The 26,751-nt window shown below is 62.0% G+C and overlaps 1 protein-coding gene across 2 annotated transcripts; it reads left to right on the top strand.

Moving 5' to 3' along the window:
* Positions 1-1,302: 1,302 nt before the first annotated feature.
* On the top strand, positions 1,303-26,535 carry PTDSS2 (phosphatidylserine synthase 2). Of its 2 annotated transcripts, none has more exons than XM_027959959.3 (12): positions 1,303-1,487; positions 7,226-7,327; positions 14,217-14,299; positions 17,773-17,840; positions 23,382-23,516; positions 23,801-23,851; positions 24,258-24,371; positions 24,532-24,650; positions 24,967-25,081; positions 25,152-25,297; positions 25,492-25,677; positions 25,802-26,535. In XM_027959959.3, the coding sequence occupies exons 1-12, from the start codon at positions 1,306-1,308 to the stop codon at positions 25,974-25,976; spliced, it is 1,476 nt and encodes a 491-aa protein (XP_027815760.1). In that variant the 5' UTR covers positions 1,303-1,305; the 3' UTR covers positions 25,977-26,535. The 2 variants fall into 2 exon arrangements, with proteins under 2 accessions (XP_027815760.1, XP_027815759.1); XM_027959958.3 differs by having other exon boundaries at positions 23,743-23,851.
* Positions 26,536-26,751: the final 216 nt, after the last annotated feature.

Genomic DNA, 26,751 nt, shown 5'->3' with positions numbered 1-26,751 from the left:
GAAGGGATGGAACCAAAGCAAAAACAATACCCAGTTGTGGATGTGACTGGTGATAGAAGCAAGGTCCAATGCTGTTGGACTGTGAAGAAAGCTGAATGCCGAAGAATTGATGCTTTTGAACTGTGGTGTTGGAGAAGACTCTTGAGAGTCCCTTGGACTGCAAGGAGATCCAACCAGTCATTGGAAGGACTGATGCTGAAGCTGAAACTCCAATAGTTTGGCCACCTCATGTGATGAATTGACACATTGGAAAAGACCCTGATGCTGGGAGGGATTAGGGGCAGGAGGAGAAGGGGACGACAGAGGATGAGATGGCTGGATGGCATCACCGACTTGATGGACGTGAGTTTGGGTGAACTCTGGGAGTTGGTGATGGACAGGGAGGCCTGGCGTGCTGCGATTCATGGGGTCGCAAAGAATCGGACACGACTGAGCCACCGAACTGAACTGAACTGAACTGATTCCCACTCCCTCTTCTCCCTAGAGTAGCAAGTTCCCCCACTTCGTTCTCTGGATTTGCCTGTGGTCCACCACTGCTCACGTATCCTGAGTTGCAATTCCTCTGCTATTCCTAAGTAAGTCTGCCTTTGCTGGTGAAATAACTGGCTAATTCATCATTAAAGGTGACAGTATCCATGTACAGCTCTGCATGGTTTCATTTCTTTTGAATATATCCCTAGGAACGGAATTGCTGGGTCACGTGGCAACTCTGTCTCACCCTTTGAGGAGCTGCCAGACTTTTTCAAGTGGGGTTCACTGAATATTTTTGCAGGGTGCTCTCTCTCTATTAATAATCTGAGTCAGCCAAGATCAGCATGGCTACTGATCTTAAGAGCTACTCTTTGGCCACCAGGAGGCTAGAGTCTGGAGATCCCAGTGAAGACTGGGAGAACACGCCTGGGGATAGGCCGCCTGGGGAGGAGAGTCTGGGGCGTGGCTCAGGGCAGACAGCCCAGGAGGAGGGTCTGGGGCAGCCTGGGCGCCCCTGATTAGGGAGACGTCGCTCCTCCCGCAACTCACGCAACGCTAGTTACCTAGCGACCAGGTGGCATCCCTCCCAGCAAGCACTGTTCCTAACGCATGACATCGGAGACTACGAGTCCCAGGATACCCCGCGCCCAGGCGCTCAGACTACAAGTCCCACAATACACCGCCCGCCCTTTTCTTGCCGCCCCCCGCCTCTGCCCTCCAGAGACCCTGCGGAGCGGGCGCCGCGACCCCTTCCCGGCGCTCTCCGCGCGTTCTCGCGCGGACTCGGGTGCGTGGGGTCAAGGCGCGGGGCGGAGCGGCCGGGGCCCGGGCGTCATGCGGAGGGGCGAGCGCCGGGGCGCCGAGGGGCCGCGGCCGGGGTCCCCGGGGCCGGGGGGCAAGGCCTCGCCGGAGGAGCCGCCGGACGGCGCGGCCGCGGGCCGAGCGAGCGGGCCGGCCGCGGGCCGCCGCAGCACCGAGTCCGAGGTCTTCGACGACGGCACCAACACCTTCTTCTGGTGAGGGGGGTGCCGGGCGCCGGCGGGGTCGGAGGGGCGTGGCCGCGCCGCGCGGGTGGAGCGCGCCCCGGGGCCCCCGCGGCGGCCCCTCGCCGCCGCCCCCCGGACGCGGCCTGCCCGGTGTCCAGCGCCCACTCTGACCCCTGTCCCCTCTCCGGGAGGGCTTGGCCCCGCAGTCACCTCCGGGCGGCTTCTCCTGCCCTCGCTGCCCGCAGTCCCCCGCTGCCCCGCGTCCTGCCCCTTTCTCTGCCGGCGCGGGTGTCCTGTGAAGTGACACCCTGCTCCCCCGGCGAGTGGGGGAACATCCGCGCCGCGCGCCACGCCGGGAGCCCAGCGGACGAGTGTGGAGGGAAGGCGCTCCTCTCCTCGGTGGCCCCGCGCCAGGCCAGTCCTCTGACCCCTGTACCCCTCTGACCCGGCCACGCCTCGGCTCAGGCCGCCCTCTGGCCTGCCTTCACGGGGGTCACGGAGGGAGGGGCAGCCAGAAGCAGAGGTGGAGGAGTGCGTGGGCCGAGTTGGGCGCTTCTGCGTTTGAGGGTCCAGGAAGCCAGCCTTGGGTCAACAGGTCCCAGGCATGGTTCATGCACCTGACTGACCCAGTGACCTTGGGCTGCCTTCTGCTTGTCTGAGCTTCTCTTCCGTTCCTTGTTAGAGGGACAAACCCTGTACCCTGGAAAGCGTGCTTGAGAGGAGGGCTGTGCCTGCCGTTTGCTTCTCAGTTCAGGTCCAGCTGAAGTTGAGTCCCGTGATGGGCCCTGGGGACAGTGGTGGCTTTGGGCCGTAGCCTGCAGGGATGCTGCGTGGAAACAGCTTCTTCAGCAGGTCTGGGAAACCTCAGAGGAGGTGCACGAGCGGCCACATGTGTCTCATATCTGACCCAGGAGAGGCCTGAGGGTGTGGTGGGGGAAGCAGCCCTCTGGTGAGGTCGGTGTTATCTCCTCTGTTGTGCAGGCAGCTGCCTCAGGGGTGGGTTGGGAGAGGGCTGGGTGACGGAACGACCGGCCCTGCTTTGGGAAGCTGCTGTGCGCCAGTGGCCTGAAGCCAGAAGGAGGGGGAAGGGACGGGGTGCCCACCTCAGTGGGGGTGAGGCCCTGGAGCTAGTGGCTTGAGCACTGTGGGACCCTGCTGGGCGTTTCTGTGCGTGGACCAGGCCGTCGGCTGTCCTGCTCATGGGGCAGGACCCCTTCAGGCTGCAGGGCAGAGGGCGCAGTCCTCCCACACCCGAGCTGCTGGCCTCTGAAGGGAGGCTGAGGCCCGGCTTGCTTTGCTTCTCTCCCGTTCATCAGTGCCTGTCTTAGGGGCTGCCACTTGCTGCTTCAGGGCGTACAACAGCCTGGACAAGAAGCTTCGACTCCGGCACAAACAGGCTCCCTGTGCTGGCCAGGGGTGCTGAGCACTGCACTGGCCTCAGCAGGCAGAGCTAGAAGGGCGAGTGCAGGCATCTTCAGAAGCACAGACTGCCAGCCCGTGGGGCCCTGCCCGTGGGGATGCAGAGAGGCCTGCCGTGGTCGGGCCGTCCTGTGGGGAGGTCTGATGGAGCCCGGAGGGCTCTGAGGAGGGCGTGCCCCAGGGCTGCCGGCTCCTGGGACCTGCCTCCAGGGCGGGTGCCCCAGCCTCTCCACCACAGGTGTTGGGGTGCCCGCGTATGTGGTTTTTGTTGCATCTTGGGCTTCTGCCCTCACCTCTGTAGGGGAAGCAGCTTCATGTTTCCGTAAGGTAACCAGATGCTCACCTGGCGAGAATGACTCACTGTTGCTTGTAGGGCCCAGCCACTTTCTGAGTCTCCCATCATTGACTTGCTGTGCTGGGATTTTGAAAATTCTTTCATTTTAATTTTTTGTTTTAGGGAATTTTAGTAATGAATGTTACCAAAAAATTAAAGACTAAAAGGTATATATTTGTGGAAGTGACTATATGTTCCACAGTTTCTCAAAATAACTCTTCCATGTTCAAAACTTTGTTCTAACAGTTTTCGTTTTCAAAGAAGCTTGGGGGTCAGCTTATCAGCCAGAGTTTGGAGTTCATGTTGAGCCTTGGTGTCCTAGTCTGGGCTGCTTTCAGCCGGAAGGGGCAGAGGCCGGCAGGGTCTGCTCAAGTCTGGGCTGCTTCTGGCCGGAAGGGGCAGAGGCCGGCAGGGTCTGCGGTGGCGCCGACCCCTCTTCTGCAGCTGTGGTGCCTTTGGTGGGGAGCGCCTCAGGGAAACGTCGGGACCCCAGACTCTGGGGAAGTGTGCAGAGATCCGGCAGCTCAGAACGCCTAAACGTTGTTCCGATCACTCTTAGAGACCCAGTGCCCTGACAGGTGCTTCTCAACATTACCACCTGTAGGTGGGAGATAGTGAGTCAGCACTGGGTCAGCGTGCTTCAAGGCAGGGAAGAGATGGATGGTTGTGACCCTTGGGAAACACTCATTGTATGCTCACCTCTTACAACACTGAGCCTTGGGTGAGTGTCCTAAATTGATTCTCAGGGCTCTGCTGTTAGCAATATGCTTTAAGAGTAGGTATGAGAATTGGCAGGGCAGATCTTAGATGCCCCAAGTTCCAGGAAATGCCTTCCTCAGTTACTGTGGGTTGGGGTTTGCCAGCTTCGCCCACATCTGGGCAGCATGAGCTGCCAGCTGATGCCTTTTTGGTCACGCTGGTCAGTGGCCCTCGGTGCCTCTCGCAGGCCCAGGACTGGCCGTCTGGTCTTGGCCTCTCACAGCCACGCCTTCGTACCTTCTCTGACTGGTTTGGCAGGCTGCCTCCCTGCCCACACAGCATAGTGGATTGGCCCTCTCTAGAGAGGGGCTGGCAGCTGGGCATTCTCCACTGGCCGTGGCAGGGAGCCCACTGTCCTCCCGCCCTCATGTTGGCCCAGTGGCCAAGTCACAGGATTCACGGCCGAGCGATCCCTGTGCCCAGATCCCCACGTCTCCTCTCAGCCAGGCAGCCAGGCGATGCTCCGGGAGCTCGGGCGTCTGGAGGGCACGGAGGCGCCCTGGGTCCTGAGCCCCGCGCATCGCCTTTGTCCCGCAGCATCCCCAGCCCCGGCATCCGCGCTTGGCCACGTCGCGTGCGCTTTGATCCATCTGGCCTCCCGACTTGGGCCCTGGTGGCCCCGGTCAGTGTTCATGAGGACAGTGCCCGAGTGTCTTCCTTCCTGGCCCCCGGGCTTCCCGCGAACGTCTCTTCCCTTCTGTCGGGAGAACTTCTGTGGTGGTGCTTGCACGGCAGGCCTGCTGCGGATCCCCGCCTTCTCCCTCTGTCCGCCTTCGCTCCGCAGGGTTGGGGATGCTGCTTCGACATTTCTTTCACTGCGTTACAGATTTTGTCCCACTTCTGGGCTCTGTGGTTTCTGAGGGGAAATCTGAGCTCAGACTTGGTGTTTGAGCGGAAAAGGAGCCTGGCCAGGAGTCTGTGCTGCAGGGGCCTTTGGGGCCAGTTCTAACACCTTGATTTCTGACTTACTCCTGTTTTTTGCTTTTTTTCCTCTGAAAATGCTCACCAGGGTAAGCATGGCCCCTGCCTCTCGGGGCAGGCAGCTGGGCGTTCTGGAGCGCAGGGGCGTCTGCCTCCCTCGGGGTGCAGGCTGCAGATGCCCCGGGCTTGAGCAGGCCTCCTGTGGCTCCACCCAAGCCCCCTCTGCTCTCCACCCCTGCCAGTCCTCCAGCCACGTGGGCCCCACTGCTGGCCCGCCCTGTGCTGGCCCTCAGCTCTTGCCTTGCAGGCCTGGACCTGAATCTCCGGGCCTGCTGTGAGGCCTTCCCTGGTTCTGCGCCCCGCCCCTGCCCCCCTCACCTTTCCCCATATCCAGCCCTCTGTTTGTCTTGCTCCAGGAGCGAGCGCGCGGGAAGGCAGGCCTGAGGTCTGCTGGCACATGGTGTAATCTAGCCAACGTGTTGTCTGTGCCACTTGGGACCACTCACGCTGGGTCTCCTCACCTCACGACAAGGGTTTGGTGTCGGTGTGCTGGAGCCGTCCTGGGCCGGGCTCAGGCCCCAGGCCCCTGTCACGACCTGAGTGACCCTGGCAATGAGGCTCAGCTCTGAGCATCCTCAGGGCCGAGATGAGGTAGAGCCCCACGCCTCGTCGTTGCCAGCTCAGCCCTGGCGGGGTCCCAGCGACCGCTTCTCCCCGTGCACATCGGATGGAAAGGGTGGGCCGTCTCCTCGACCCAGGAGAGGCAGCTGAGCTCGCGAGTCCTGTGTGTAGGCTGGTGTCCCGCAGAAGTTGAGTTTCTGGGTCACCACCTCCAGGGAGCCCCAGGAGTGGCGGCCTGGAGCAGCGCCTTGTGATGTCGCCTGCGCCTGAGACACTGCGTGGAGTTCAGCTGGAAGGCTGAGGTCCTGAAGTCCCCGTGCAGCCTCACACTCACACATGATTATGTTACATTGAATCTTATTAAAACAGTTAAAGTAGGAGTTTGTCCACTTTTGACAGTTTTACACGTCAGCGTTGAGAAGTGTGAAAGGATGGATGCCGTCTCTGCTTTCCTCGCTGGGAGCTGCCTTCCCTGCACACAGCTGTCTCTGTTTTCACGAGGCAGAGCATAAGCTAACAGCGGGATGGAGGGAGAGAGGGCCTCTGCCTTACGGGTGGGGGCTTGCCTGCAGCGTCAGTCGCGCGTCAGTTCCTCCCGTACTAACCGAAACCTCCGCGGTTCCAATTAGGCTCCCGATAGCGTCTTCCGTGGCAGCTGTCAGGCTGCTGCTGAGTGAAGATGGGAGAAGGCCGAGCGGGCTGGTGGGAGGGGAAGCAGCGGGCCTGCCGCAGGCCGGGCTGGGGGCGCCCGCGGCGAGGGCAGCCTCGGCGCTCGGCCGCTGCCGCTGGCCGGCGAAGCTGCGCGCCTTCCGCGTGTGGCTGGCCCGCTACGTGCCTTTTTCTGTGAAGTGTGTGTCGAGTCTTGTCTGCATTTTCAGGAGATTGTTTGTCCTTACTGGTGAGAGCTCTTCGTGTGTTCTGGCTACAGAGGCCTCTGTCAGGCGTGAGTGTTTTCTCCAAGCTCGTGACTGACCCTGGTTTCTTCCCTGTTTCATGGAGTTCTGACGGCAGGCAGGGAACTGACGCCCGGCGGCCAGTCCTGGGCTCGGGGCTTCCCGCGTGTTGTCCGCCTGGTCGTCAGGACACCTCTCAAGGCTGGAGGTGTGGCTCCAAGGACACACTCTGCTCTCTCCTGTCTAGAAGCTGGGTCTCTGCCTCCTTTGCAGACAGCTGTTAGCAGGCAGGGGCTCCGGCAGGCGTGTGGCGCTCGACACAGCGCGGTGGCTGTGGCCGCGTTTCCAATCAGGCAGGCCTGCTGGCTGCCGAGAGCCATCTCCTTCCTTCCACGTGGGGCTCTGCAGCCTCAGCCGGGTGGCCCGGTAGCGGGAGGGGCCGCTTCCCAGTCTCCGGGTGGGTGGCAGTGCTTGCGCTCCACGCCCTCAGTCTGGGTCCCGCGGCCTGTGTCTGCGCCACCCTCACGGGGCTCTCACCCGTGGTGCGAGGTTGGTCTCTTCGGCGTGATCTGTTCTGTGACTTGAGCTGTGTGACCTGTGGGCCAGTCCCTCTGAACAAGAGCTGCCCCCTGCTCCCCGCCGCCCGCCCGCCCAGCCGACACGCAGGCAGAGGACCGTCCGAGCGTCACGAGACCAGCAGCCAGCGGTCAGTGGGTTTTGCGCTGCAGGTCGAAAACGGAGTGCGCTCCTTCAGGGACGCGTCGCCTGCGTGGTCACTGCGTGCTCTCCGCGCGCTGATGCGGGCTGTGTTTGCGTTGCAGGCGGGCCCACACCCTGACCGTGCTCTTCATCCTCACCTGCGTGCTGGGCTACGTGACTCTGCTGGAGGAGACGCCGAGGGACACGGCCTACAACACCAAGAGGTACCCGCCCGGCCCGGCAGTGGGCGAGGGTCTGCACTCCTGGGGCTCTGGGGCCTTGCGGCACTTTCGGCCCCTCTTCTGCCTGGCCCAGCCCTGGCACCATCGACCTGGCTCCAGGGAGGGCTCGGGTTCAGGTCAGCTTCAGTGGGGCGGCTTCTTGGGGGTCCAACTCTTGGCACCCCAGGCCTCACCTGAGTGTCTGGCAGGTTGGCTCAGTGCCGATGCTGTCCCCCTGGGCAGCGCCAGGCCACGTGGCCCCAGGTTCGGCCCCTCCAGGCTGCACCCGCCCTCTTAGGCCCCACTGGCAAATGCTGTTGTCGCCCGATGCCCCCTCCGTGGGTTCAGCTAGCTTGCTAGAGTGGCTCACGGCAGTCAAGGAACGTTTTGCTTGTTTATTATAGAAAGTTCACCGTAAGAAGACTAAGCAACAGCCAGATGGGGATGGGTAGTGGGGCAGGGTTGCCGAGTGCCCACGCGTCCCGGAGGCCCTCGGGGGGTTGCTCACCCGGCCTCTGGGCTCCTCACATAGCCTGATCGATCGACTGAGGCGGGCCACTGGCAGTGGGCTCGTTGTTCCCTGCACCCAGAGAGCTGGGGGACCTGTGATTGGTTCCCCTGCAGACCTCCCATCTGGAGGTGGGATTTGAAACATAACCGAGGACAGCTTTGTGACCCTCAGCAATTGGGGAACTCCGGGGGTTTTAGGGGTTCTGGCTAGACACAGAGGAAGGCCAAACCCGCATTTCTTGCTGTGAATCACAGTGGCTGTGAGCTTGAGTGTCTGGGCTTTCTGGACGGCCAGGAGTGGCTCCATCAGCTGGCGCCGTGCTCTGCACTGTGCCAATAAGAGGCTGCTAGAAAGGTTCGGCCCCGTGTGGGGCGTGTGGCCCATCTTCTCTTATCTCCAGAAAGAGACTAGTGGGCAGGATTGTGTCCTTTGCCTGAATCCGGGAGATCCCGGGGCCAGCCTCAGAAGTGCGTGGGGAAGACTAGCTGGTTTTAGAACTCGTTTCTGTGTGTTTTCTACACTGGGTGGACTCGCCTCTCCCCTCTGGTCCCACGAAGCCCCCATTGCTGTTCCAGTCCTGGGGCCCAGGCCCCAGCCGCTCTGCTAGGGCAGCTGGAGGAGGCCAGGCAGGAACAGAGGTGGGGGCACCGCCCAGAGCCCGCAGGCGCCGGGAGGCTGTTGGCCATCATCAGCGGGGAGACTGGGCTGGCGTTCCTTCACCCTTGGGGTCTTGCCCTCTGGCTGGACTGTGACGTGGACACCAGGGTCCAGGACACGGGAGGCGTGCCTTGCCCTCCCCCGTGAGGTGCAGGCCTCCTGCCCGGGCTCCTGGGTCCGCACTCGGGGGTCCCCCCGCCTCCCTCCTGTCTCCCCGTTGGCTTTGTTGGGTCTTCCTCTTCATCCCAAGTTCTGCGTGTCAGCCCCCAAGTCTAGCACCTCTTAGTGCTCAGTCCTCCCCAGCCCTCCACGGTCACGCTGCAGGCTGGCACACGGAGTGGGGCCCAGCGCCGAGGAGGCAGCTGCGCTGCTCTTGGACCCCCCGGGTGGGCCCCTGGGGCTGTCCCCCACCACCACAGGGGGCCCTGAGGATTCGGGAAGTAGTGAGGCAGTTTGGCGGGGGCCCTGCACTTGCCTCCAGGGGATTTCTGACTGGAAGTTGGTCTTCGCTGTGAATTTGTGTGCTAGCCCTGAGTGGAGGGTTTGCACCATCTGCTGGGCGCACCCGTGTAGGGAGCCGGAAAGCAGAACTTGGTTAGACTGGAGAGGTGGCCCGTGTGGCTGTGAGGCTGCGCCAGAGGTGGGCAGTCCTGATGCCACCGGGCCAGGACAGTCCCAGGGAAGAGCTGCCCCCCAAACCCATACAGAGTGTCTCGGAACACCATCCCGGGGGCTTGCTGGGTGAGTCACAAAGCCTTGCTGCCAGGGACCCCCACCCCAGCCCCCAGTGTCAAGGGGGCTTGTTGGCCCCCCCGGGACCACTCTGGGCCCGTCCTCAGCTCTTCATCCTGCGCTGACCTTTCTCCCGAGCTGTCTGTGTCTGAGCGAGGGCACAGAGGCCGCCAACGGGGCCATCTGGGTCTCTGCCGGCTCCCCTGTGTGAACTCAGGCGGGGCTGGGGACGGCAGGTGGGTAGAAGTTTGGGGCCCCGGGTGCTGCTGTGACCTCTCAACCACTTGAGGGCAAGGGAGTTCCCTCCAGGCCCTTGGGGCTGCCTGGTGCCTGGAGCCCATCCTGGAAGCCTGCAGGCCCCACCTCTGCACCTGACCGAGACTCTGCAGCTTCTCCCAGGGACCGGCGAGTATGCAGGACCCCTCAGACCCCAGAGGGGGCCCCCTGCTCTCCAAGTCAGCACCTCACAGCCTGGGCTGTGACGAGGCCCTCGTGTCTCTGGAGGGTGCTGGGGCACACATATTTTTATTTTTTATTATGTCAGAGCTTTTGATGTTTGCGTCCCAAAGGTTATGGTTATTTTTTTATTAATATTTATGTTAAACATTTAGGAAATCGGTTTGCTCTCCCTAAGCTTTCAATTCCGCCTCTTTCTACGGGTCTAGCATGTTCTGTCACTTCAGGAGAGCAGACTTTCTCCCTTCAGCCACCTTGATGGACGTGTCGTTTAACGTAAGACGCACCTGTCACTCAGGCTGCCACGAGGTGGAGGCGTGCTGGGCTTCTGAGGACGTGCTCAGTGTGCACGGCTGGCCGCAGGCCCTTCTTGCCTGTTGCAGAGTCTCGTCAGGCCTGCGCCCTCGTGTCTGGCCCCTCCTGCTCCGCATGGTGGTTTCGTGGCACCCGTGTTGCCGTGCCTGTCAGCAGCCATTCTGGTCCGTTTCCAAGGGGTGGTCCGCCGTGTGGCCACGCCCAGTCCTTTGGCTCATTGTCTGTTGGTGACATTTGGGATGTTTTCGTACATGTGCACATCAGTTCAGTTCAGTCGCTCAGTCGTGTCCGACTCTTTGCGACCCTGTGAACCGCAGCACGCCAGGCCTCCCTGTCCATCACCAGCTCCCAGAGTCCACCCAGACCCATGTCCATTGAGTTGGTGATGCCATCCAACCATCTCATCCTCTGCCGTCCACTTCTCCCCCTGCCTTCAATCTTTCCCAACATCAGGATCTTTTCAAATGAATCAGCTCTTCGCATCAGGTGGCCAGAGTATTGGAGCTTCAGTCTTTCCAAAGAACACCCAGAACTGGTCTCCTTTAGGATGGACTTATGCACTTGTAAATGTGTGGACTTACCAATACAATGTACAGTATCAACGTATGTCGCCTGTCCGTAACAGAAAGAAATACAACGTGCCCACAGCAGTTAGGAGGAACAGAGCCAGAGGGCGGAGGCTGCCCGGCTGCAGGGCTGGCTGCACAGTGGTGCCGGAGGAGCTAAAGCAGAGCCCAGAACCACACGGCCACCTCGTCCTTGACGGAGGAGAAAGGCACGTCGGCGGAGAAAGAGCGATGGCGCGCGCCCCTGGAGTGACCAGAGCCCGTACGCTGTGCACAGTAATTAGTTCAAAATGGACTGTAGACCTCAGTGTAAAATGGAAAACTAAAACTTGCTGAGAAAAACACAGGAGAAAATCCGGTGATGGGTTTGAAGATGGCTCTCGCGTCTGTGCCACACGGCTCGGGGGGTCATGGTTCCCAGGAGTCGATCTGGCGCCCGCTGCAGGGAGCAGGCGTCCTAACCACTAGACCTCCAGGGAGGCCTGATGGCCCTTTAATAGAGTGCCAGGAGCACGCTCCGTGGGAGAGAAAGCTGGTAAGTTGGACTTGATTAGAATGAAAAACTTCTGCTCTACAGAGCCCGCTGCTGAGACAGCAAGAAGACAAGCCGCAGCTGGTGGCGGACCCGCGCCGGACCCGCGCCTGACAGCGTGCTTGTCTTCTTGTGCAGAGAGCTCCAGAGCCCCGCACGGGGATCCCAGCAGCACAGACGAGCCTGGCGGGAGATCTGGATGGACACCAGCAAGGACGTGAGCGCGGGAGAGGACACGCAGCCCCGTGCGTCCGCAGAGAGCGCCGCCGCACGCGGGCCCAGCGGGCCCAGCGGCCCCAGCAGGCAGCGCCAGGTGTGGCGACGCCCGGGGCAGCAGGCGCGCGCTTCCGTCGCCAGTGGGAGCAGGAGCGTCCGTCACAGGACGAAGCAGGAAACAGCAGCTGCGCCTTGGCGTTTACCCAGAGGAGCGGAACGCTCACGGCCACACAGAACCTGCATGGGGACCGTTAGAGCAGCTTGGTTTGGAAGCACCAAGCTTCGAAGCCACCAAAACGTGCTTGAATGGGTGAACAATAGACTGCATTCATTCATACAATGAAATATTATTAAGCAGTGAAAAGAAGTGAGCTGCCAAGCCACGGAGCCAGAGATGAAGGCTAAATGCCTGTTGTCGTGAAAGAAGCCCAGCTGGGGAGGCTCCTCTCCTGTGAGCCCAGCGCTGTGACCTCTGGACGGGGCGGAGCTGTAAGGGCAGAGATGAGCGCTGTCCAGGGGCGGGGAGTGTGCAGAAGGGAGCGGGGGAATTTTTGGAGCCTTGACGCTGTCGTGTTGATGTAACGGTGAATGCGTGACCCTGCGAACCCGCAGGACTGAACAACAGCAAGCTAAGTGTGCAACTGGTCGAGACTGTGTAGCAGGCGGAGGCGCCCAGGCGGGAACGTGAAAGAAGCCCCGCCTTAGCTAGAGTGAGCGCAGCGCCTCAGGAGGGGCCGGGGGCAGGCGCTGACCGCAGTCACCCGAAAATTAGACGCCCAGGCGTAAACTCAAAAGAAAAAAGCGTACAGGATCCAGGTGAGAACACCTGCAAAATTCTGACGACTGAAATCAAAGATCTGAATCAGGGGACCGATAGTCCGTGTTCGCCGATAGGGTCTCAGTACTGGTGAGGTGCCATTTCCTCTGGGCCTGTAGATTCAGTGAGGTCCCAGCCAAACCCCAGTAAGCTGCCTTGTAGACGAGAGTGGGGTCTGTAGGCGTGAAGGCCCGGGACGTGTACAGAGCGCTGTGCCCTGGGGCGAAGCTGGTTCCCACGGGCGCGGGTCAGCAGCAGGGTCCCTGCTGCGCCAGCCCTGGGACCACACAGGCGGCGGGTGGGGGCCGAGAACCTCAGCGCTGGGGGCAGGTGACGGGCGCCCGAGGGGGGAGCGACCGTGGATAAGAGATGCCGCTGGGCGTCGGTGAGGACTCGGGTGCACTGGAACGTGGAGCCGGGCGGCACACTGGCGTGTCTAGTGTGCGTGTGTGCAAGGCTGGCACACGCACGTCTTGTTCTGTTGGCCACGAGGGTCCAGAGGGAAGGAGCACGTGGCGCCCAGGTCTTGGTTCCCAAGACCGTTCGTTCTGCAGTAGAGGAGCCAAGCGCCCTGAAGAGTGGCCGATCCCACGGCTGGGACAGGGGGCCCCGAGAGCCGCCTGGGGCATCTTCCAGCCCCGGAGAGGAGGGAATGCCAAAAAATGCAAAACCTCGCAAAGACGGGGCGCGCCAGAGACGCAGGGGCTGAGTGAGAGCTCCCGGCAGCTGAGGCTGGATGAGCTGGAGCAAAGACAGCAGTCAGGTGCTGAATTATAACCCAAGTACAGTGTAGATGCCGTTGAGTCCGTGCTGATGCCAGAAATGAGTCAGGAGAAGATACACCACCTGCACAGAAGGGTTCCTCTTGGGCTGTGGAGCTGCTCTCCACCCCGCGCAGGGGCCTCCCTCCCAAGGGCGAGGGGGACACCTGCCAGGCACCCTGTGGGGGCCAGGTCGGCACCAGTGGTCCGGCTTGTGTCCGTGGCATGTACCTTGATACGACGGGAAGGCGGTCTCCTTAACATCTGTAGTCATCACGTAGCCCTGATCTAGTCATGAGCAGCAGCAGCCTTCATTCAGGGGCAGCCACAAAGCACCTGCCCAGTCTTCCTCAAAACTGCACAGGCCATCAACACAGGGGCCGTCAGAGCCGAGAGGAGTGTCGTGTCGGGCCGGGGGGCCTGGAGCAGGAGAAGCACATTAGTCTAGAAACTGAGCAGATCTGGGAAAAAGAAATACTGTGGGCTTCAGTTATTGTACCAGTATTGGTTCACTGGTTGTGACAGGTCCCAAACGGATGGGCGTGGGAAATTCTGTACTGTCTTCGTAACTTTTCTGTCCCAAAATTCAAAGATTATTTAAAAGCGTAATGTCTTTGCTTTCCTCTAAAAGTGCTTCTGGTGGACAGGTTCTCCCAGGTAGGCCCGCTGGGGCAGGAGGGCCCGGAAGCGTGGCCGCGGCCCCCGGGCAGCCCCGCGTATGCTTCCCACGGCCAGTCCGTGCTGACCGCCGGGGCCAGGGCTCAGGGTCCTTAGGCCTGCTCCAGGGCCCCGTGGGGTGGCCACAGCCTGGCACGCGAGGCGGGGCCTGGCTCCTTGGCAGGTGGGCTGCCGTGTGTGTCTGCGTGCCTTCCGCTGGCTCCTGGGGGCTCCTGCCCGGACTGGATAGGCAGCCCTGGGCCGAGGGAGCCACCAAGGGGCCCGCCTGTTGGAGCGGGAAGCGCTGGGACCCTGGCCGCGTCTTTCCCTCTGGGGCCTTACGAGCCCTGGCCTGCCGTGCGTGGACCTGGAGGGGCGGTTGGTTTGCGGTGTGTGTGTTTGCCGTGCAGCCTTAGCACTTGGTGGCGCCCAGAAGCCGGCCAGGGCCAGGGCCTTCTCCGGGCGTGGCGCTGCCTCGGGGGGCCGTGCGGGCCAGGGCCGCGGTGCTCGGCCACCGGCTTCACCACAGCTGAGCCTCCGCTCTGCCTCACCGGGGGTCGTGGCCGTCCCCACCGTGGGTGCCCCGGGCTCCCTCCCACCTCCTGCTTGGGAGGAGCAGACCCAGAGCTTCACGCTTCCGCACACTGAGGGCTGTTTGTTCTTTATTTGCAGAGGTATTGTGGCCAGTATTTTGGTTTTCTTATGTTTTGGAGTCACACAAGCTAAAGACGGGCCATTTTCCAGACCTCATCCAGGTAACTTGCCGTTCCTCTCTCCGTGTGTGCCGAGTGGCGGTGCTGTCCTGAGGCTCGAGAGTGTCTGTGCTGCTGCGTGTGAGTGGCCTGCCCCCCCACCCCCCCTGGCCTGCAGACGTCAGCGAGGAGGGCGGGCGAGAAGGGCTTCACAGGCGCCAGGAAGCCCCTCTTCTCCCCCAACTCTGGGCCCTCGTGTCCCGCTGCTGCCCACCCGGTGCTAGTCAGGGAAGTGTGCCTGGGGGCGGAGGGGCCCTGGGGCTGTGCAGGGCGCTCGGCGTGGCCTCTCACAGGCGGCTCTGCTTTCCGCTGCAGGGCCCCCTGCCCTTCACGGTGTGGGGGGGCCCCTGGGAGCCCTCCGCAGCCGGCTCTCCTGTCTCCACCGTCCCGCCTCCATCCCAGGGTCGTGCTTTTTAATGAAAATAAAAACCACCCGTGAATATAACCACCGTTAAGCTTTAGTGTGTTTGTACACATGTATACACGCACAGCTGTAGAGCATCAGCAGTGGCCTGCACTGGGGTTTCGTGTCATCGTTGTTCACTTCAGGCTTCACACAAGCACATCGTTGTGAACCTTTTGAGAACTGGGTTTTTGGTGGCCTCAGTCCTCATCTGAACGTACCACACGCACGAGTCCTGTCCTGGAATGACGGTGTACTTGGGGGTTTCCCGTTCCACGGCGATAAGCTAGGCTGTGGTGAATTTCCGCGTGGGTGTCCCTACCCGGTTACCTGTGGAAGCGGCAGGTTAGGGGTCCATGTTGGCTGTTGCCCAGCTTCACTCCAGAAGCGGGGGCTCGGGCTCACGTGCCCGGGGGCTCTGAGCCGGGGCCTCACCAGCTGCTCGGCCCCTCGAGATGTTGGTGTGGGTGAAGCCTGCGTGGTCCCTGCCCGGGGCATGGGGTGGCGTGATTGCCTCCCCAGCTCGGGCTGCAGGACCTCCTCCACTGGCTTGGGCCTGTCCAGTGCTGCCCAGGAAGGGTGTGGACTCCTAGCCAGAGAGTGGAGGAGTGAGCTCAAGTGTCAGAAACCAGAATCAGTGAGAAACCAGGTGTGTGCCGTCCTTGTCAGATGGACTTGGGAGGCAGAGCACGAGTGCTGGAGACCCCCACGGAGCCCGTCCAGGGTGGGGCAGCGAGGCCACAGGGCGCCAGGCCCGGGTGAAGTCAGCGGCGGGACAGGCGAGCCCGCCCGGGTCGCCCAGCGGGACGCGGCCGAGTGCTCTGAGCCCGTCTGCGGCTCCGGGCCAGGTGGGCCCCGGCCGGCCTCCCCTCTGTGGTGTCTGGTCTGTGTTCTGACTGTGGCCTTGCCCTTCTTTAGTTGCTGTGTGTGACCCTGTTTCTCTGCCAGCCTCGGTTAGTTGCCACGGGGGCACCTGCCAGACGTCTTGTTCGCCTGGGGCTCGGCGGGAAGTGCTCAGATCCTGAAATCAGGCTGCATCTGCAGGCCGGGAGGACAGCGTGAGGAGGTGTTTCGGGGTCTCCACCCCCCCCACCCTCCTGGGCCCGGCTCGGGTCACTCCTGGGGGAGCAGACACAAGGCTCCAGGCCCACTGGTCTGGGGAGCCGATTTATCTGGAAACTGGAATTGGGTCTGGCCCGTTGGAAAGGCCCCCTCCCTTTCGTGGTCTTTATTTTCACGCGTGGCTTTCTCTGAAAGCTGGAGTAAGTGGGCACACTGCCAGTGCTGCTGAGGTAGCCAGCGCTGATGTTTAGGAAGAAAATAAAAGTGCTCGGTTGGGGAGCAGGGCAGGCAGACTCAGGGAACCAGCTTCAGGAGCCTCTGGGTGGTTCAGGAAGCTCGGGGTAGGGCCAGGGGGCGTGTGGAGACCCTGGCCGGGGGATGGACAAGGGCCTCTGAGGACCAGGGGTGGGCGTGGGTAGGCCTGGACTCCTGGTGGGCTCCACAGTCCAGTGGCGGGAGGTGGGGAGCCTTTCTGACCCACGTGAGTGTGGACGAGGAGGGACAGAGCCGCCTTCACAGGCAGCGGCTGGTCACCACGGCGGCGTCCCCCCACATCCCCCACCACAGTCCTGGGGCTGCTGGTGGAGCCTCGGACCAGGGAGACTTTTCCAGGCATCCCACCTTCACAGGCATGAAGAATGTCACCTCGGCTGTCTCCTTCCGAGCACATAGCCGATTTCCCAGGAATCCAGCAGCCTGTGTTTTCTGCCTGTGCGTGACTGGGCTCTCAGATCTCCTGGCAAACAGATGTGGGACAGGCTCCAAGGGTGCCGGGCCACCCCAGGGCCCAGTGTGTGCACAGCTGTGCCCAGGCGGCTGCCAAGGGACTCAGACCCAGGAGATGAGCACCGCACACGTCCCGCGTGCTTCCAGAGAGCAGGCCTGCGCATGCCCTGCTCGCCTGCGCACGGCCTGGCCCGTGCGAAACTCGGGGTGGGCGGGCAGGTGCCGTGGCCATGGCTGACCTGGAGCAGCTGGACTAACCGTGGCCGAGTGTGTGTGCACAGCTTCTTTCTTAATTAGCTTTTAAAAGAAGCCTGGGGGTGGGCTTCATTTCCCCACAGACATAACCACAGGGAAAGCAGGTGTCTTAGGCCTTATTAAGCAGGCTCACGGAGCTTCTTGGAGCAGCTCTAGACCCTCCCCTTCGCACTGTCTCATCTGCCGGGGAAGGCTGAGCTCGAGAGGGGAGGCGGGCGGTGAGGGCTGCCCTCCCCGCGTGGCTGGGATGCAGCCGAGGCGTGGCTGGGATGCAGCCGAGGCGAGGCGAGTTGAGGGCTCTGAGCGGCGACTTCGCGCGCCCGTTGCAGAACGGCTGCTGCAGTGCAGGCGGCGCCTCCGCAGCCTCGTGTGGCCTCAGCTGTTCTTACGGTGAGAACACTTGGGGTGGATGCTCAGCAACTCAGTATATCACGTGCGTGCCGAGAGTCGCTGCCGGAGAAGCATGCTGACTGGAACTCAAGACAGTTTCCTAAAACAAGTCATCCCAGGAAGTCGGGACCATCTAATGTTGGAAAATGTGTTCACGTCACTCATCACACTAACACTGAAGGTGGAAAACGGATTCCCGTGAAGGCAGAAGAGCAGGTTCTCATGTTCGTTCATGATGGAACCAGTTCGACAGCACACTGGGATTTAGAGATTTTCTTAAACTTGACGAAAAGTCTACCAAAACCCTGCAGACCTACCTAGCGATGAGGGTCGGGAGTGTCCCCACGGACACAAGACAGGGACCTCTGCCGTCGCTGCTCACATCCCGTGGTTTGTGGGCCATCTCTGCTGCAGCAGGGGGGCAAAGTGAAATGCAAGATTAGGGGCAGGAATGGGAGAAAAGGAAGGGAAAGCATTCCAGAGAGGACTGTGTGCCCACCCCTGGGCTGGAGCTTGCTTCCAGGTCTCTGCTAGGAGCCCGAGAGGGGCCTGGAGCAGGGTGCCGGCTCTCCCAGGAGCCGAGTGGGGGTCTGCAGGGCTGCGGGGCGAGCACCCCTGACCCTCTGCTCTCTCTCCGCAGCTTACTGGAGATTTTGGCTCTGCGTTAGTGTGGTCTACGAGCTGTTTCTCATCTTCATACTCTTCCAGGTAAGAGGTTTTTCTCGGTTGCATGAATGGGGGGTTCAGGTGGGTGTGAGGTGGCAGAGGAGGCTCTGGCAGCAGACACGGGGCGCTGAGTGTCAGCGGTGGGCCGGGCCAGTTGCCGTGGCCTCGCTTCCAGTCTGGGGACAAGTGTGGCTGCGTGTGCGTTGGTCCCTTCTGGCACGTGTTCGGCAAGGTGGTCAGCGGGAGGAGGTTGGAAACTCAGCTCCTTAGGAAATCTCGGATCAGGATTTGTTGCTGCTGACATCTGTCTGATAACACGCCTTGGTCTGCTGGGTTAGGCAAGTGTGACTTCAGAATTCAGTCTCAGAACCGTCAGCGACGGCTGAGTGAGTTATCATCACGTGGGAAAGTCTGCCTTTAGGGAAGGTGTACAGGGCCGGGAATCGTGACGCTGTGTGTGTCTGTGTCTGTGTGTGTGTGTACACGCTAGAGTCGGCGCAGAGCCCGGCCCCCACGGTCCCGCCCTGCAGCTGCGGTCTGTCCCCCTGCACCCCTGCACCTTGTCTCGGACACTCGTGTGAGTGGAGCCTCGTGGCCTTCACGGCCTTGAAGCTCACCCGGGTGCTCCCCTGCCATGGAAGGTGTTTCTGGTGGAGGCCCCGCCGTCTGTCTGTCCCTCCAGCAGTGTGGGCTGGCGTGGGGCGGGTGTGAGAGGAGCAGCTCGGCGCCGCCGGCACAGGCCCTCGTGTGCCTGACGCCGGGAGAGCTCCTGTGTCCTGGTGGGTTGGCCCGATGGCCAGGCCCTCGCAGCCCTTGCCGTCGTCAGAATCTTCTATTTTAGCCAGTGTCTTTTCAGGGGGTTCACTGCATTTCTAGGAGGGCTCGTGATGTTTATCAACTTCTGCATTTACGACCCAGGAAGCAGACACCCTCTTTGGTGAAGTGTCTGTTTTTGCCCTTTTGAGAAACCAGGCGGTTGGTTACTGTGGGGTTAGGGCCTTCATGCTGTCCCGGCGCAGGGCCCTCGGCCGGCGGCTTGCACGTTCCTTCCCCAAGGCTGCAGCTGGGCCTGTTCTTTCAGCAGTGCTGGGCCAGGTGTCTTCTCTTTTTGTGCTTTTGATGTCATGTGTAAGACTTCTTTGTCCAAGACCAATTTATTAAGATTTTCTGCTATGTTTTCTGTTAAAACCTGGCTTTATATTTTACACCGAGATTGTTCATTCATGTTGAGTTTCTTTTTACATTTTGTTTTGGAATAATTAGATTCACAGGAAGTTGCGAAAAAATTACGCAGGGAGGTTCTGTGTTCTTTTACCCGGTTCCTCAGTATTTTGCCTAAATGTGAGATAGCACGTGTACCTGAAATTAACACAGTGTTGTGGGTCAGCTCTCGTTCCGTCAGTGTGTTGTCTGACTCGTGGTGGCCTCGTGGACTGCAGCAAGACAGGCTCCTCGGTGCTTCACTGTCTCCCAGAGTAGAGTCGTGTGCGCTGAGCCGGTGCCGCTGTCTAACCTTCTCATCCTCTGTCCCTTTCCCTCCCTCCGTCCTTCCCAGCATCAGGGCCTCTTCCAGTGAGTCAGCTCTTCCCATCAGGTGGCCAAAGGATTGGAGCTGCAGCTTCAGCCTCTGTCCTTTCACTGAGTGTTCAGGGTTGATCTCCTTTAGGATTGACTGGTTTGATCTCCTTGCAGTCCAAGGGACTCTCGAGAGTCTTCTCAGCAGCAAGTTCGAAGGCATCGGTTCTTCGACTTGCTGTCTTTTTGACTGTCCAGCTCTCAAGTCCACACGTGACTGCTAGAAAACCATAGCTCTGACTGGACTGACTGTCGTCGGCACAGTGATGCTTCTTAACGCGCCGTCGGGCTCGTCATCACTTTGCTTCCAGGGACCAAGCGCCGTTCGGTCCCGTGGCCATGGGGCCATCCACAGTGAGTTTCGAGCCCAGGAAGATCAGGTTTGTCCCTGCTTGCGCTTTTTCCCCTTCTGTTTGCCATGAAGTGACGGGACCAGAGGGGTCCTCCTGTGGCTCGGCGGCGAAGAATCCCCCTGGGGTGTAGAAGGCATAGGTGGCCTTGGGCTCGAGCCCTGGCTTGGGAAGACCCCCTGGAGGAGGGCATGGCAGTCCACCCCAGGATTCTTGCCTGGAGAGCCCCGTGGACAGAGGTGCGTGGAGGGCTGCAAGTCTGTAGGGTTGAAGAGAGTCGGACGTAAGTGACTGGGCACACACGCGCGATGGGACTGGGTGCCGTGGTCTGCTTTCTGAGTGTGGTGTTTCAAGCCAGCGTTCTCACCCTCCTCTCTCACTGGCAGCAAGCGGCTCTTTAGTTTCTCTTCACTTTCGGCCACTAGAGTCAACTGTGCTTCCGTTTAAAATAAACAGATGTGTAAGGCAGTGCAAGCCAAGAAATAGACACTGACGCAATCCAGACAGCGGCTTACTCACCTGTGCACGCGCGCACAGACACACACACACACACACACACACACACACACACACGCGCGGATGTAGAATTCGGTACGGTGTGGGGGAGCTTTATTGCAGTGCATTTAACTAAAAATATTTTTTAATTATAGTAAAAACAAATTCCATAACATAAAACTTACCATCTCAGCCATTTCCAGCTTGGGGCCCTAGAGCATTCACCAGCCTGTGTTACCTTCCCCACCATCGTCCCCAGGACCTGCTCATCTTCCCAAACGGACACTCACTGCCCTCCAGCCCCTGGCCCCCGTCCACGTCCTGTGTCTACGGATGTGACCCCTGCAGGACGTCCTCTGGGGGAGCCAGTCAGCACCGGTCCCTCTGTGGCTGGGTTGCTTCTCTGAGCAGCGCGTCCCCGAGGTCCATCCGCGCTGCAGCCTCTGTCAGGGTTTCCTGCCTCCTGGAGGCTGAGCAGCGCCGTGGTGCTTATGCCACGCCTGTGCGCTCACTGGCGCTGGGCGGGCTCTTGGGCTGCCTCTACTTTTGGCGACTGTGTGACGCTGCTGTGGACGTGGGCGTGTGAGTGTCTGGGCAGCCCTGCCTTCCCTTCCCGAGGACACGCCTGGAAGTGGGACAGCTGAGGAGCCCTGGTCAGCCTCTAAGCAGCCGCCGGACCGCGCTCCACGGCGGCCGTGCCCACATCACAGCCCCGCCAGCCGCCGCAGCTCCGTGTCTCCGCGCCCCCAGCTCTTGGCGTGAGGTGGTGGCGTGGCTCCCGCGGTTTGCTTGCACGCCCCCAGCTGCTCGTGACACGTGTTTGGGGACAGCGGTATGTCTTGGGGAGACCAGTTTTTGTTCTGGTTGATTTTTATTAATGGTCCACGTTCTGTTTACTTAAAAGAAACTGTATCTCAAAGCAGAGAGGCCCTGCTGGCCCTTCACCAGCTTCCTCCTGTTACGAACACCTTACGCTGTGTGAACCGGCTGTTGCAGTCGGGCATTGAGGGAAGCCCACACCTCCTCCCACTTACCCTCCTCTCTGTGGCGCCGCACTCTCCCCGCACGTGGGTCTCTGATTGCTCCCAGCGGCGCTTTGTGGTTTTCAGAGTGTGTCCCTAAGTGTCTCTCTCCTGGTGCTGTCCTCAGCGGGCTCATCTCGGCTCCATGTGGCTCTGCTGGTCTGGGCGTCTGGAAGCACAGCCTGTTTGCTCTGCGCTGTCAGCTGCGCCTGACTCGTCCGCTCTCACAGCTCTGCTGCTGTTGAGGGGGTTTCTGAGGGGGTCTCTGCAGGAATGCGGGGGCTCACGTCTTCCTCGCCAGCCTGAGTGTCTGTCTGTCCATCTCTGGCCTCACTGCCCAGCACCAGCCTTCCCGCCCCCAACTTCTCAGTAGGGAGCCTCATTAGATGCCCTTTATCAGTGGAGGAAGTTCCATTCTTCCTAATTTGTTGAGTGTTTTTATCATGAGAGGCTGTTGAATTTTGTTGGTTGTATGCTCTTTTTTTTGCATCAGATGACATGGTCTTGTGGGTTTTCCCCTTTATTAACATGACGTGTTAATTCATTCCCTTACTTTGAACCAGCTCAGCACTGGGATGAACCCGCTGGGTCGTGGGGTACGGCCCCCGTGTATGCTGCCGACTGACTTGCCCAGGATTCTGCCGGGGGTTTTTGCGACTGTCTTCATGAGGGGCGCCGTCCGTAGTTGGCCTGGCGCGTGCTTTTCTGGCTTTGCTGCCAGGGTTGCAGCGGGTGTGACTGCTGTCCTTTCAGGCTCCGACGCACATCCTGGCCGCTGGTGAAGGTCCAGATCCCTGGCAGGCGTGTCTGTCGGGTTCCCCGCCCCGGCCCTCAGGAGGGAGGCCCCCGCAGGAGTGGGAGCAGCTCCACCGCCCTGCGGGAAGCCTGTGGGGGCGCCTTCTCCCCAGCTCGGTTCTGACATCAGCGCCCCCCGCGGTCATCTGCTTCCTCCTCAGGGTTATGAGTCAGTATCTGATCTGTGCTCACAGCGTCCAGGCTTGGTGGCTGGGAGCGCTCACGAGCCCCTTCTGTGTGGGGTCTTGGTGTTCTGTTTCCTGTTTCTGAGCATCCCCCCCCTTTTGGTGCTGGAAGATACCCACGCCCAGGCCCATCCTGGGCCCCTGCCCCAGGCCTGGAGTCAACCATTTCTCCAGGGAGCCTGGTTTCTTTAGAATGGCTCAGGAACCTAGGTGTGGGCCCTGTCAGTCAGCACCGTGAGCCATGTGGGTCCTGGCCTTTGTGTGCAGCTCTCCCGCCCGGCTGCTGCCCTGTCCCAGAGGGTCCAGGGGCCGGTCGGCCTCCTCAGCCGTCACTGGAGTGGAGGTTCCTGGTCTGGCCTCTGGGCTTGGTTGATGAGCCCGAGGCTGGGACAGCAGCGACTTCCTCGGATGCCCTGAGACAGACTCTTGGTACGCTTGCGCTGCTCCCTTCTGCGGCCTGAGCATCGGGGCTCAGAGTCCGGGGGCCACGCTGACTCGGAACGCAGTGCTGACCACCGCTGCCCTGCTTCCTGGCCCTCAGATCCCAGGTTCCCAGAGCACGTGTGGGGACGTGGCAGTTGTTCGTGCCACCACCTCAGTCGTGTGACAAGACGCAGGTCTGGGTGTCATCTGTCCGCACACCACAGACCTCATCTCGTCACCCCGCCTGGAACCTCCTCCCATGTGTCCCTTGGCCGGTACTCGGGGTCCTGACGACAGGTGTCTGGGGCCCCAGCTGGTGGCCAGTGGGGCAGAGGGAGGCACGGGGCTCTCTTGCTGGGGGTCCTCCCCCACTGGGGTGACACCCAGAGTCTCTGTGCTGGGTCTAGAGGCATGTTTGGCTGACGCTGGCACCTTCGTGTCAGGAGAGGCTGCCCAGGCACCGTGTGAAGAGGACACCCCACGATGCCGCTTCTCTGTGTGGGGTCTGGAGCCCGAACAGACTAGGGTAGGAGAGGGGGAGATTGGTGATCGAGCCTCTCCAGGGGAGGTACACCCGTGACCCCCATGGGGGCATGGGGACGCCCTCGGCCCTGAGACGCCCCCATTCTGCCCGGCCCCACGTGGGGCCACACTGAGACAGGTGCTTCCCCTCCCGGTTGGTGGGCGCTGTCTGCACACTGCAAACCCGCCCTGCTGACTCGGGCACTGGCCTTGCAGACCGTCCAGGATGGGCGCCAGTTTCTGAAGTACGTGGACCCCAGGTTGGGGGTCCCGCTGCCAGAGAGGGACTACGGGGGAAACTGCCTCATCTATGATGCAGACAACAAATCCGATCCCTTCCACAACGTCTGGGTGAGTGCCCGGGAGAGGCCACCTGCCTGGCCTCACGCTCTGGGGTCTCCTCCGGGCAAGTCTGTGCCACATCCTGGGCGTGAAGCCTGGCGGATTATCGCCCAGGCTCCTGGGCGCTGCCCCAGGTGTGGGTCTTTCTGGAACCTGAGTCATTCTGCAGACGGGATGGGGTGGGGGACGCGGGGGCTGAGCAGCTCACGTGTGAGGGTGCCTCTGGCGGTGGCAGGGTCCCCTCCCAGCTCGCACTGGGGAACCAAGCACGAGGCCTGCACCTGCCCCCACAGGACAAGCTGGACGGCTTCGTGCCTGCACACTTCATCGGCTGGTACTTGAAGGTAGGTTCCTCCTTGTTGGACAGGACACCTGGTTTCAGGCCCACCCTAAGCTCCGGGCTGTTTTCCAGCCATGCAGTGGGTGGGGCCCACAGTGCTGGACGGGCGGGCTGCTGGGCTCGGGGCCCCAACCTGACCTCACGTGTCCTGGGCATCACAGCACCCAGCAGAGAGCAAGGGAGACCGACCCACGGAGGCCTCCGGTCCCTGGGTGGGAGAAGCCCGGAGCTAGTCGCTCGCAGCCCTAGGCTGGGGCACGCCTGAGAGCTGCCTCAGCGTCTCGAGTCGGGGTGGCTGGAGCGGAAGCGGCCCCCCTGCCTCTGTGTCCCTGAGGACTGTGGGGCGGGGAGGGGCGGACTGTCCCTGGAGGCCCCACCGCGGAGAGCTGACGCGCTGGCCTCGGCCCCAGACCCTGATGATCCGCGACTGGTGGATGTGCACGATTGTGAGCGTGATGTTCGAGTTCCTGGAGTACAGCCTGGAGCACCAGCTGCCCAACTTCAGCGAGTGCTGGTGGGACCATGTAGGCGCCCCGCCCTCCCCGCCCCGCCCCGCCCTCCCCGCCCCGCCCCGCCCCCACCGGCCACACCGCGGGGGGAGGAGGGCAGCTCCCGGTGGCCTCCGACAGGGCCGCCGCTGCTGGGGGCCCATGGCGCCACCTCCCACCTGCCTCCCACCCCCAGTGGATCATGGATGTACTTGTCTGCAACGGGCTGGGCATCTACTGTGGCATGAAGACCCTCGAGTGGCTGTCCCTGAAGACGTACAAGTGGCAGGGCCTCTGGAACATTCCGACCTACAAGTACGTCTCTAGAGCTGCTGATCTGCGGGCCTGGGCTCTGGTGTGGGGCCTGTGGGGCCTGCGGGGAGGGGCCGCGGCGAGGATGTTGCCCCCTGTGAATTCCACCTGGGATATGACCCTGGGCATTGCTCTTACGGCGACCAGGACGTCAGCCCATCCTGGCCACCCAGCTCCTTGTCCTCCCTTCTGGGGTCACCCCTCCGCGGCTGCCTCCCTCTGTGAAGAAGAAAAGAAACTGCCCAGGAAAAGGCCTGGGGGGGCGGGGAGGCCGGCCTGCCCCGAGCGCGCTGCCCTAGCTGATGGGCGCTGCTTCCAGGGGCAAGATGAAGAGGATCGTGTTCCAGTTCACGCCCTACAGCTGGGTTCGCTTCGAGTGGAAGCCGGCCTCCAGCCTGCGCCGCTGGCTGGCCGTGTGCGGCATCATCCTGGTGGTAAGGCCGGCGAGGCTGGGCTCCCCGCGCACCCCAGCCCGGGCTCCCCGCCACCCTCCTCTGCCCCCAGTTTCTTCTGGCAGAGCTGAACACCTTCTACCTGAAGTTCGTGCTGTGGCTGCCCCCCGAGCACTACCTGGTCCTCCTGCGGCTCGTCTTCTTCGTCAACGTGGGCGGCGTGGCCATGCGGGAGATCTACGACTTCATGGACGACCCGTGAGGGCGGCGGGGGCGGGGCGGGGCCTGGTGGGGGCGGGGCCGGGGCGGCGGGGCGGGGCCGGGGCGGCGGGCGAGGGCGGGGCCTGGTGGTGGGCGAGGGCGGGGCGGTGGGCGAGGGCGGGGCCGGGGCGGCGGGTGGGGCGGGGCCGGGGCCTTCCTCGGCGTCGGCGCAGCCCCACCTCCCTCCGCAGGAAGCTGCACAAGAAGCTGGGCCAGCAGGCCTGGCTGGTGGCAGCCATCACGGCCACGGAGCTGCTGATCGTGGTGAAGTACGACCCGCACACGCTGACGCTGTCCCTGCCGTTCTACATCGCCCAGTGCTGGACGCTCGGCTCCGTGCTCGCCCTCACCTGGACCGTCTGGCGCTTCTTCCTGCGGTGAGCGCCGCGGCCCCGGGGTGTCCTGCCCACCGCCCCAGGCCCTGGGCTCCTCTGCGGGGTGGGATCCAGGGACCCCGCCCCCGCGGGCTGGCCTGCGGTGACCCGCCCCCGCCGCCCGCAGGGACATCACCCTGAGGTACAAGGAGATACGGCGGCAGAAGCAGCAGAGCCGGGACGAGCCGGGCAGGGACGAGCCGGGCAGGGCCGACGGCAGCGCGGACGGGCGCACACCCGGGCCTGATGACGCCTCGGGGTCCGAGGAGGCAGACAGAGAAGGGGTGCCGGCCCCACACTGACGCCTGGGCTGCCGGTCCTTGGTGATTCTCGCCATGAACCTGCCAGCAGCCTCAGCCCTCAAGGCTCTGTTCCCCTTTTCTCCCGTGTGCACGGCGGCCCTGGGTATGTGCGCGGTGTGTGTGCGTGCTTGAGTGTGGGCTCCAGGGCTCCCCCTGGGCCTGCCAGTCCTTGTGGAGCCAGAGCCCCCTGCCGCTCTGTGCAGTCAGCCTGGGGTCTCCTCGACCCCAAGCTTCGGCACCCAGATGGCCTGGCCCAAGCAGTGGCATCGTGGTGCCAGCCTGCTCCCTGGGCCCCGCCAGTCCCCCATGACCCCCTGGCAGCCTGTGTGAAGGACAGTCATCCAGGGACACCCTGAAGAGGCTGAGGAAGGGCACATCCCCTTCTCGGGATCTTCCATCTGACCCTCTAAGCTGGAGGGTGCGTGGATGGTGCTGGAGGGAGGCAGAGACTCCGAGGCCTGGTCCCCACTGTCACGAGTAGGTCATGAGGGTCTCTGTGGCCAAGTTGAGGTCCCCTCCGCAAGCAAACAGCAAATAAAAGCCATGGTGGAGGCCTGCAGTTCCACGTCTCCTCGCTGCCCCTCAGCCGTCCTTCCCTGTGCCGCCCCACCCTGCCCCCCTGGACCAAGCCCTGGCAGCCTCCGGTGGGATGTGGGTGGTGCTGGTCCCCCCCGCTGCCCCCCCAGAGGCGGGCGCACGCCTCACGCTTCATACACAGATGAAGAGGGGCGAGGACTCCCCGACACGCCCAGGGGCAGGGCAGGCCCGGCTCTTG

Source organism: Ovis aries, chromosome 21 (assembly GCF_016772045.2).
Source record: "Ovis aries strain OAR_USU_Benz2616 breed Rambouillet chromosome 21, ARS-UI_Ramb_v3.0, whole genome shotgun sequence".
NCBI lineage: Eukaryota > Metazoa > Chordata > Mammalia > Artiodactyla > Bovidae > Ovis > Ovis aries.
Note: the sequence above shows the minus strand (reverse complement) of the source record. Positions and strands in the feature narration are given on the sequence as shown.